The following is an 11861-nucleotide window of genomic DNA, read 5'->3' as shown; positions in this document are numbered from 1 at the left end:
AGCAACATAATTGAGTCAGGTGTTTTTCAGAATCATAGCTAGAAGTTGTTGTGGAGTTTGGACTGCGCAGAAACAGAGTTTTGTGCACACTGCTCTGCATTGTTGCTGCACTCCTCTGCTTATTACAAACGTGCAAAATGCTGCAAGAAGGAGGAAGCGGAGCAGTTTGATTACTAACTGACAGGCTCCAACTTAGTCCTACTTGACAATAGTATAATTAAACTCTGACGTCAGTCAGGGAGTTGTCTGCAGCTGGGGCATTTGTTTGTGATACCATGGAGCGAGCAGAAAATGATTTACAGTATCCTCTGCCCCGGTGACACCACCACTGATGCTCACGTTCACCTCAATTTTTATTTTCATGACCAACAACGCACTGTTCATGTCTCAGAATTGTCACATCAGCATGTGGGTCGCACAAATGCAATGAGGTCAGAGTATTAATAGAGTTCTTTGGGGGTGCCGTGTCTAATTTGCTTCTATTTTTTTGTGTAAATTTAAAGTTTTGATCCCTTGAATCCTATCATATAACGTCTGCTGCAACATTCACCTTTAAAAAGCACATTTATATTATTAAAAGGAAAATATGGTCATATATAAATATGGTTTTGTTTATTTTTTTCAAAATTACTCTAAAATATAAAATATAAACAATGAAGGTGTTTGACATTCATGGATTTTGACAGAATTACTGGGAAAAGAAGGAAAGATGCTTGGAGCTCTCAGAACAAACCTTGATCAGAGCTTTGACTAAATGAATTTGAGCAGGAAGGTGTGACTACGTCTACTTTTGTCTGTGCTCAAGCAATGCATGAAGTTTTTGAAGTGTTTGTTTTGTTTAAGCATTTTTGTTTCTTTATTTATAAAGTGTGCCACCTTGTGTCACCAAATTCAGCTTTAAGTATTCCTAGTTTGATCTTCTTTCACTTGAACTGGCCCTACCACGCTTATTTTTGTGTGTGCAAAATGTGAATCTGCAAAGCCAAAAAAAAAAGCTTTGCTTTGTGCGTGTCTTGAACAGTTCACAAGATATATTCTAAAAACTTACTCAAATAAAATGTTTTGGGTGTTTTTAACATGTTCTTGTGGTATTATTCTCATGATGGAGTACATATATAAAGAAAATTAATTGCATTTCTGAGTATTTCTTTATTCAGCTTAAAAAAGGTCTTGTTTTTTTACATGGAAGATACGCTGGGCGGGCCATAAGCTACCTGCTCCGCTCCATTCTGAAGCTACGTTCACACCACAAAGCAAAGCATTCAAGCAACCACTTTCAATGTAAACGCAGGTTGTAGGGTGTTTCGGGCATCTCGTGTTCATGCGTCCTTACACAAGTTTCTAGAACTTTTTTTCAGGCTCTAAATACAAATTGAGCGTTGAAAATTAAACCAGTTGAACTTTGACCAATCAGGGACTCGGAGATTTGGCACCAGACCTCTTCCATTGGTGGACATGGGCTGGTTAACAGAAGAAAAAGCAAATGAAGAAGAAGTCCCTTCCTGCTTGTCCAGTGTGAACACCATGTGCTCAGGAACGCGTGTTCTTGAGCATACGTGAATGTACCGTAGCTTGATGCATCCATTTGCAGACGACTAGATTGTGTCCGTCTTTGTTTTCCTCATCTGGGGTGGCATCTGGTTCAAAACTGCATGGCGGTATCATTCCGATATTGCTCGCGGTTTCTGTTGCACCGGTGCAGCATTGCCACAAACGTATCCAGTGGACAAAAAAAATAAAGAAATCTTAATGACAACTACATATATAAATAAAGTCCACATGGGTTTAAAAAAAAACAATTGCCCTAACATAAATAGAAACTGTTTCTCTGTTTGTATTTATGTTGTTTATAATTCTAAATTGGATTATGTGAATTCTGGAGACAGTGGGTGGAGTCACCAGCAAGGGAAGAAAAAGAGAAAAGTTTGGGGCGTCGACAGCGGTGAGAGGAAGAAAAATGGAAAAAAGACTGGGCAGGGCTACGAGGAAGTAAAAAAAAATGACCTACCCACCCAAGAAAACCGGATTAAGGGGGAAACTCCAAGCAAACTCATTTTGGTGAGATCATTCCATTTTTTTTTTTTTTTTGGACTCTCATTTCCTTGTGGATTTATGTTTTTTGGACTTTGGAATTCCTGTTTGAACACTGTAAGAGGGATTAAAGAGCCGAAAGAGATTGAAAAGAATAAGAGGAATTTTTATTTTTATTTTGCTTTGGTCAATTTGGAAAATATGAGTTTATATGTTTGACTTTAGTTTGTATTGATTAAAAAGATAAATTTATACAACCCTAATTTCTGTAAAGGTGTAATTCATACAGCTTGTCATGTTAGGTTGGGGAGTGTGAGGGCCTACAGGCTGGCAGGAAAGCATTTAAATGAGAGCTAACAGCAACAGAGAGGGGAAGGGGGGCGGGGTTGATTTCCGGTTGATTTGCACTAATGGTCCAATCCACAACTAAGAGGTGAATTTCTAACAAATTACTGCTGCTCTGCAGAAACTATATCCTAGAAAACTATCCACGTTTTTTTTTTTAATGCTTTTGGCAAAAAAGGGCATAATCACAGTCAAAAGACCTTTGGATATAAGTAGATCAAAAGTCGATCGGACTTGACTGTATGTTACAAATCTTTTTTTCTAAAACTATATTAATAGCGCAAAAATGTTTATAGGTGCATCCAAACTGGCAGACAAGAACTGGTCAAAATCCAGTAATGAGATTTGTTTGAAACAGATTTGTTGCACTTTAAAGATGATAGTGAGAGCGAAACAAACAGTCTCAGACATAAATAGACACAAACATGAATAGGCTTTTTGTATTATTAAAGCAGGTCATAGTGCATTCATGGCTACCAAAGGTACGAAAGATTATGATTTGTTTTTCCTCTCTTTTGTTTTTAAAGGTGCATTCCATGAGTGGTTTGTTGTTACGGTTAGACTTCACCATTTACCGCTCATGGTCTTCATTGTGTGTCAGAAACAAAATATCCATTTCCTTGTCATCAAACCGGAAAAAAAAAATCTATAATTACTGCAAACCAGATTTTTTTTCTCAAACCTAGAATTTCCCAGAAAAATATTTGTTTTCCAGTCTTGAACAGTAAACGTTCAGGCTGCATGAAATTCTTGACGATTTGAACGATAAGCAGCTGAGAAGTTTTATGTAAAATCTGCAGTTATTTCCAGGTCCAAGAGGCTTTCCCAGTTATCATGAGTGCAATGTTGTGGTGCAAGTTTTTGTTTCGTACAGCAATCAATCAATAACAACAACAACAACAACACACTAACAAAGCCAGTACAGCGAACAAAAACTTCTGGAACCACATTGTTGCTCTTTGGTTCATGAAAAAAATAAATAAATAAATAAAGGGTTTGTAGATCTAATTAATTTGTTTAAAACAACAGTTTTTTTATCTGTAACAAGTGGAAATAAAAAAAAAAACGACTGCAATATTTTTATTTGTATTTTAACAATTTTGGTAACTTTCCAAATAGAAATGTTTTTTTGTATATTCCAACTTAATAAGATTTAAGAAACAATTCCTTTGTGTAATAAATGTATTTTTATTACAAGAAATGCTCACATAAGCATACTTTTGTTCCAAAGTTTACAAACTGGGCCAGTTTAAGCTTTCCTGTCAAAGTCATCATTTTTTAATTGACTTAATTCATTTTTTTATTCCTGAGGACAACAGCATGAAACAGCAGAAAGCATTCAAAATTTTGCAACAAAAAATAATTAATTTCCTCTTTCAATTCCATTCCAAACAAGTTAATCAAACTTTTTTTTTTTAAGCTCAGGTCAGCCCTAACGTCTTCTGGTGTCCAGACAATTCAGGGGGCTGCACTGGACAAGAATCGGCTCGTCGCGCAATTATTCATTAAAAATGACCAAAATTATGGTTTAAAACTACTTGCTAAAAACATAAAAGCAGTCAAAAGTGGAAAGCAAACAAAAACTAAAGATATACCCCAACAGGCTACTGATACGTGCATTTTTTGTTTTTGTTTTTAGAATAGCTACATCGCAGGAGGAGTATGGATTTGGTAAGTTCAGACTTGTCACTGCCAGTAATAGCTGCCTCTGTGGTTGACACACTGGGACAATAAAACTGCAGAATCTTAAACTTTTGTTTTTAAATGTTAACTATCAATTAGATACAATACAATTCTAGCCTAAAACTTGTCGTTTATCATAGTTTCCTACAGCGAAAAAGTAAACCAAAGTGCTCAAAAATGAGAAAAATCGATAAAACTTTAGCCTAAAACTTGTGTTAAGTTAAGCAAAGTGCACAAAGTGCTTAAATATGTAAAGCATTATTTTAGTATCTTTGGCTTTTAAATAATTCCGAATTGGAGCGCTTTGTTGGTTTGTACCTGCAGTGTACACTAAAGACAAACTACAACACTAATATACGGCAAAATGATGCTGCAATTGTGCTTTTGGTCTCAGCTGGGCTTTCTATTTCTGCGGTCTATGATACAAGAACGAACACTTGAGATGTATGTTTCATCGTAGCACTTCCTGTTCTTTAGCTCTATCAAAATAAAATGAATGCATTGAACTTTTTTTTTTTTTGGGGGGGGGGGGGGGGGGGGCTGTATTTGGGCATATATGAAATCCCACAAAGTTCACAAATTTCATTCTAAACAATTAGGTAATTTCCCATAACTTCAGTTTGTAAAGATTTCATTTAAAAATAAGAAATTGAATGTTTTAGCGCCTGCTTTTGTGCTAAATGCCAACAGTCATTTTATAGTTTTTCAACTTCTTATGCAGCAGAAGTGAAAAATATCTTAATTGGTGTGATGACAAACCCTCCACTGACATAATCAAAGCTAAAATAAAGTTTTCTGGAAGGAAATGAGGTTTTCCTCATCAGAGATGAAGCCCAAATCGCAAAAACATTTTAATGTCAACTGAACTTCCGGTGATTTTCCTGTAATTAGGGATTTTTGTTGCATTTTGCTTGCCTACAATGTCACGTCTTATTGAACAGAACTGTTAAAAGAATGAAACGGAGATGACGCATACTCAGATATGATTCCCCCAAAGCCACAAGACCTGGCAGCGGATCTTATGGGCTGGCAGAACAACATGGATATTTCACCCGTCGACAGAGATCGGACCGATTGTGACGCCATTGGTCTGAAGAGGAACCTGAAGGAAAGCTTTCACCTTGGATGAACAAACGCCACCGTATTTTCTCACAGAGGGCTTGTTTTTGGGCCCATTATCCCTGAATATTTCAATTAAAGAGTCCGCCCCTGAAACGGTCAGTCTTGTCAGCCAGTCAGTGGGAGTGCGCCATGCAGTACAGGTGGACGGTCAATTGAAATACAGTTCTTTGGTCAGCATGGAGACCACGCAGGGGATCTGCTTCTTCTCGCTGTAGCGGGGGTCCTCGGACCATGACTCAAAGTTGTTGGCCACCATGTAGTTGACCCGGGTCAGGATCTGCATGATCTCCAGCTGCTTCCCGAACTCGTTGAGGACATTGCAGAGTGCCTGGACAAACCAGGACCCGCGGCCGGGGTTCCTCCAGGAGTAGTATCCTACGGAAGCAGCATGAGTGACAGTCCATGAGTTCAACTGCAGCGCGCCCCCCCCCCCCCCCCCCCCAACGTGACTTTCAGACAACGACAGCCAGATGGAGCACAAAAAGATCAAACCAACCTGGCACCGTGGAGTATGCAAAGAGGAAGTCCGCCTCCACGGGGATCTTGTGACTGGGATTGGCGTCGGTCTCAATGGTGTCGTTTGGAGGACCAGAATCTGTCTGGACGCCTTCATCGAATTCTGAGCCTCTACAAGCCTGGAGAGGGAAACAAACACTCACTTAACGGGAAAAACAGCTGTTCTTCATACAGTTTTCATGACAGGGACGTCCCCATCGGGTTTCATTTAACCCTATAAGTCTTGATCCGATACTTTTGTAAGACAAAAGAAAAGAAGATATAATAATAATAATAATAATAATAATAATAATGGATTAGATTTATCTGCGCTTTTCAAGACACCCAAAGCGCTTACAGTGTGTCCATTATTCATTCACTCCTCATTCATACTTGGTGATGGTAAGCTACTGTTGTAGCCTCAGCTGCCCTGGGGCAGACTGACAGAGGCGTGGCTGCCATTTCGCGCCTACGGCCCCTCTGACCATCACCGGGACCATTCATGCACATTCACACACCAGTGGAGCCACACTGGAGGCAAGGAGGGTGAAGTGTCTTGCCTAAGGACACAACAACATTTTGGCTGGTGGGAGCGGGGATCGAACCGCCAACCCTTCGGTCATTGGACGACCCGCTCAACCACCTGAGCCACTGTCTATTTAGTAGACAAATCCACGTTGTCCTCTAATTTTATTTATTAATCTTTTTATCATTTAACAGTGTAAGATGTACACTTCTGTAAAGTAGTTTGAACAAATAAATAGTGCAATTATCAACTACAACAAATAGTTAACTAATAACTAGTAAAATAGGTGACAGTCATGTGAGAAAGTTTGATGACTGCAGCTTTAGGATCTTCAGATCTTCATCTTGCATGAAGGTTTTATTTGAACTCAGCTAAAAACACGCCTTACATCGCTCTCAGTGCACGTCTTGATACGTGCCCTCGCTGCGTCGCCGCTGTCACATCGTCAATATGCAACCTGGTAGCTCCTAACAGAACTATGTATTATATAAGGTGTTTGTTATCTTAAATTAATGAGGTATGTGGAAAGTTGATCGTATTGGACGGTAAACCGTGCAATAAGGTATGTCAACATGTATAAAATGCTAATTATAAGACAGTTGAGATCATAAATTTTTCAATTGCTGACAGAAACTTTCATATTGTTTTTATGTGTTAAATTACTGTGGACCGGATGCTCTGATCTTGTTTTGTTGAAAAGAAATTCCCCTTGTTGGTGTAAAAGTAAAGGTTCAAATCTGTTAGAACAAGAAAACTTCATAAAGCCAAAACTATATTTAGTTGTCTTTTGATCTTTGACACACAATGTCACAAATTTAAATCAAAATACCTCAAAATAAGGCTTTTTCAAAGCAATTATGATGATTAAAAAGGGATTAACTTTATCGATTAATTTTTCTGAAAAAATAATAATTGCATGACAGCACCAATTCATATCTCCATTACAAATTCTTAAAAATGATAATCTTAGAATGAATATGATGAGAAGTATTCATGACTAGCTCACATCAACGGAACCATTTATTTGTTGGGTTCGTTTTGGAGACATCATTGATTCTTTTTCGGAGCTTGCACTTTGTAGACGGTCCCTTGGCAGCTATCTCACTGCTATCTCTGTTTAATTCTCATTGAAAGGATTTGACATATATATATTTTCTTTTAAATGCCTGTGTTGTTATTTGTTTGAGTTAAGACAAACCGATAGAGACACTTGCTGTCTGTTTTAAATGTTTACTAAAAGAATTTTTGAGCCTTTGTATTTGTATTTGTGTGTAGTAAAAACTTGAAATATAAAGCGCTGATCAAAATAATAGGAATACGTTTTAATTTGATCAAGTATGAAACTACGTGATCAGATCTTGACCATCCCTAATCCATGAGTTAAAAAAAAAAAAAAAACGTATTCATACATTACAGCTAAAAAGCATTAAATTTTTACACTAAAACTGCTCGTCAAGTGTGGCAGCTTCAACACAAAAGTATTAAATCAGGAACGCCGTGTACCTGTATGAAGAAGAGCTTTGGCTTCCCGACCAGACTTTTGCACTTATCCCCTCTGAACAGCGAGGTCATGGTCTTTATGGGTATGGCGCCATCGGTGCCATAGATCATGCCCTCTTCGCCGTGGCTCAGCAGAATGCAGGCAAAACACGAGCTGTCGCTGTGGTCTTCTTGTGAGGCTGAAAAATCAAATCAAATCTCAGGTCAAATTCGGAAAATTAGATTTCTCACCGGAGGTCAAGAGTTTACAAATCTCTAAATAAGTCGTTACACATCTTCCACAAAAAATCCTGTCCATGTTTTTGACATGAATACCATTTTAGACAGCGTTGAGGTGTGTTTTAGGCTCTACTCACCCTCTTTTAGAAGGTGCTCCATCTTGTCACAGGTTTGATCATTATAGATGGAAACGTCAAAGCCCAGGCTCTTAAAACACTTGTACAGCTCACCTGCGTCTCGGTCAGTGCCGTTGCGTACATTCATCCCTGCCAAGACAATTTATATCTACTTAATTAAAAAATAAAATAGAAAAACAATCATTTGACTTTCAACCATTGAGGCCTGACGTACCTGTGTTGTCATCAAAGTTTTTGTTGTTGATGATGATGCACTTCCCCACTCGCTGGTGGCTCATTTTATACTGGAATGTTGATGAAACAATTCTGGGGTGGCTTTCAGAAGAGTAGTCCTTCTCCGGCTTCTGGCCATCCTTATTCTTCTTACTAACAAGAAAAATACAAGGAAAGTCAGTTCAATATTGTGCAGTTTTTGGCTCAGATTGCTCTTAAAAATTGGGAATTTCAAAATAAAATCTCACCCCTTTAAATTTCGGAGAAAAAAAAACACAAAGGAAAGGAAACTTAATGTCAGTTCTTACCAGATTTTATAAAATCTTTCAAGTGGAAATTATCTAGAAACTATCCGACTCATTTTACATTTTTCAAATTAAAAGCCTTCTTGTTTAAACCCAAAGAGTTCAGACCACCAGCGAAACGAAAAGTGCAGCTACTTACTATCCAACTAAAGCAAACGTACATGTTCGATTGCCAGATTTGGTCGCTGTAATCCACTGTTGGGTTCAGGAAGAAACTAGAACGTGTTTAACAAATATCAAAAATCATAACCGCATTAACGTAGACTGAGTGAGACGAAAGCCTCTAGCCGTAGGCTTTCTCACAGACCTGCCATCTTTCCATTCTCTGCAAGACTCATCCAGATCACTGAGCCAATGGTGGCCCGTTAGAGGCTCTAAAAAATCCTGGCTTGTTCCAGAAGAGCCCAGTCATCAGGACACTCGAGCATCAGTACAATACACAACAATTGACTGTAACACTCTCATGGACGGTCCAGCCATATTGCAATAAACATGTGATGCATAAGCCCCCTCCCCTCCAGCCACCTGTGCTAAACAATAGCAAGCTAAGAGCACCAGCGTTGTTATGCGGTGACGGAAAGTAGTCAAGAAGATCAGGAGGCGGCGCTTTCTATCTTACCTGGGTTGATTATCAAGCGCTACTCCGCTCTGCATCGGAAATGCCTTCGCTTTGGATTTTTTTTTTTTTCTATGCCACGGAAAAACAAAACAAAGCGCAGGATTCTCTTCAGCGGGTAGTTCAACTGAAGCTTGTAAGGTTAGGAGGGTGGCATCCTCTCCGCACTTGACGAAGACCTGACTGAGCGAGCGGGAGGCTGCTGAGGACAGGGGCGACGCGCTGCGAGGCCCCTGAGTCAGCAGCCTCACCACCACACCAGTGCTTTCTAAAGGCCTATTCACACTGCCTCACTCACTGCTGGGGTCAGCTGGGACAAAATCTGCAGCTAAAAAAAGTCAAAGAATTCTCTGATAAGCCAATCATCTGGACTTGAATTCACTTTTAGATCCTCTTCTAAAGTCATGCCATACCACAGCATCAAAAACGGCTCAATCATGATACCTTAAGTTATATATTTGTCCACATTTTGGGTCAGTATAAATTAAGATAATGTTTTTTCTGGCGAAAAAAACACAGAATAAAGCTTTAAAATGATATTTAAAAGGGTAAAAGTTGATGACCAAAGATTCCAATATGACTGCAAACACTGTGGACACAATGTTGTTTAGGGCAGAATTGTATACCTTAATTTACAGGTTTAAACAACAAAAAATGCAGGGAATAAGGATTTTACATTTGTTTCCTTGTTTTCATTTTAGTTGTTCAGTTAAAGATCTGTTTTCTGCTCTTTGCCGTAAAACTGTTTTCACCTTTTCTAATTACAAACCTGCAGTTCAAATCTTTGTTCTTTCAGTCTATAATTTTAGTTTACTATTTAAAATTAAAACTGTTTCTATGAAATCACCTTCCAGTCTTTATTTGAAACCTCAAAAACAAGTTTTAAGGACAGATCTACACTTTTCAACACAACCATTTTGGTGTATAGTTTCATAATACACGCATTTATTTTAGTCTTCTTGAAGGTCCCATAGTTTTTATTTTTTTTTATTTTAGGTGTCCAGGTTGATAAATATTCCAATAAAAAGATCCAGAGTGCCACCTTGTGAGGGAGAATGTATCCAACAGGCAGCCAAGAAATTTATACCTACAAGTAAGATTCAAATTTAGCTCTGAGAAATTACTAAAATGTATACACATAATTAAATAAAATAAAAAAATTAATTAAGACTTAGATAATACTTTATTTACCTCCATCAGGAGAAATTTAGCTGTCCGGTACCTACATATATATCAATATAAATATAGATATATAGAGAAATATTTAAAATGCTTCCTAAAATATATTATAAAAATGCCTAAAATCCATTATTATAAGGTCTAATTATTTAAATCAATACAGTAACATACATATACATACATACATACATACATACATACATACATACATACATACATACATACATACATACATACATACATACATATATATATATTATTATTTTCTTGAGCTAACTGACTTTAAAATCATTCCCAAATTCTTTTCAATACTTCAGAGAGCGTAAAAAACTTAGGATTTTTATTTATTTATTTTATTATTCACGCATGCTTAATTCGTCCACAAAGACTTAACGAAAGGATCCAATTAGATTTCTTTACACTAAATGTACGAAATAAAACATTAGTGTGTTCCTTTTATTAACTATGAGATTCTGATCTTTATGGGGATGAAGGAGGCATGTCTAACCAGCAAGGTGAGCTCCAGGAAAAGAAAAGAAACTTACAACGAAAAGTACAAAAGTCATTTTGATTAGAGGAAGAATGCACTTTATATTGCAGGTGGCTTGTTAAGTAATACGTACCTAACTAAATAAATATCTCTAAAGATAGATCAAAATAAATGTATAGAGATTTTGCCTGTTTTAGTTTTCTTTAAAACGAAAACATGAAATGTATAGGCGGAAGTTACCTCCCAAACAGAAGAAATCTCCCTGAGCGGTCAGGTTTGGCGTCTGTCGTGTCCCCCATTGTCAGACTATCATCTCCATCTCCAGCTGTAAGGTCACGTGACTCAGCATGATCCTCTGCCATCTGCAGTAAACAAAGTATTTCATAAATCACTGACATCGAGGAGTAACTGTTGGGAATCCAAGTACAGGCTCTTATATTCTGGACTACCTACTACTTCCGTGTTCATCTTAAAAGACAATTGAAAAACAGACAACTATGAACAAAAACTGGTTATAGTATAATAGATGTTTACATATTTTTCAATAAAGTTTTTTTTTATTGATCTTTTTGCTGTTTTAGCGCGTTTGAGCGTTAGCTAGCTAAATAACTAAATTATAACTGCTACATTTGACCGCTTTTTATCCAACCTGAATGAGAAAAAATACAGAATTATCTTTACTTACGTTTGGTCTTTCGTGTGTCAACTTATTTGTTGCTCTACTCTTGAATTTAGGAGTTTTTCCTCCTCCAAAGGTTCGCCAAAAGCAGTTTCTTGAGCCTGGCAAAAGTGAAACTTGTTAAAGAATGTCTCGTGCGTAACTACGTCACCGGTCAACGTGACTCCGGTCAAAAAAAAAAAAAACTTCATTTTTTTTAATCTATTGGTACATTTACATTAAATTATTGGTAAATAAAATAATTATAAATATGAAACTACGGTCAGTTCTGTTTTTACAGATTCGTGCAATTTTGCTTCTTTGCAACTGTGTTTTTCTCGA

At 37.5% G+C, this 11861-nt stretch overlaps 1 protein-coding gene across 2 annotated transcripts; it reads right to left on the bottom strand.

Moving 5' to 3' along the window:
* Positions 1-3543: 3543 nt before the first annotated feature.
* casp7 (caspase 7) lies at positions 3544-11691 on the bottom strand. Of its 2 annotated transcripts, XM_023949622.1 has the most exons (7): positions 11547-11691; positions 11102-11223; positions 8273-8424; positions 8059-8187; positions 7706-7881; positions 5678-5816; positions 3544-5556 (listed from the first exon to the last, which is right to left on the bottom strand). In XM_023949622.1, the coding sequence occupies exons 2-7, from the start codon at positions 11221-11223 to the stop codon at positions 5330-5332; spliced, it is 945 nt and encodes a 314-aa protein (XP_023805390.1). In that variant the 5' UTR covers positions 11547-11691; the 3' UTR covers positions 3544-5329. The 2 variants fall into 2 exon arrangements, with proteins under 2 accessions (XP_023805390.1, XP_023805391.1); XM_023949623.1 differs by lacking the exons at positions 11102-11223; positions 11547-11691 and adding an exon at positions 9196-9466.
* Positions 11692-11861: the final 170 nt, after the last annotated feature.

Source organism: Oryzias latipes, chromosome 19, assembly GCF_002234675.1.
Source record: "Oryzias latipes chromosome 19, ASM223467v1".
In the NCBI taxonomy this organism is placed as follows: Eukaryota; Metazoa; Chordata; class Actinopteri; order Beloniformes; family Adrianichthyidae; genus Oryzias; species Oryzias latipes.
Note: the sequence above shows the minus strand (reverse complement) of the source record. Positions and strands in the feature narration are given on the sequence as shown.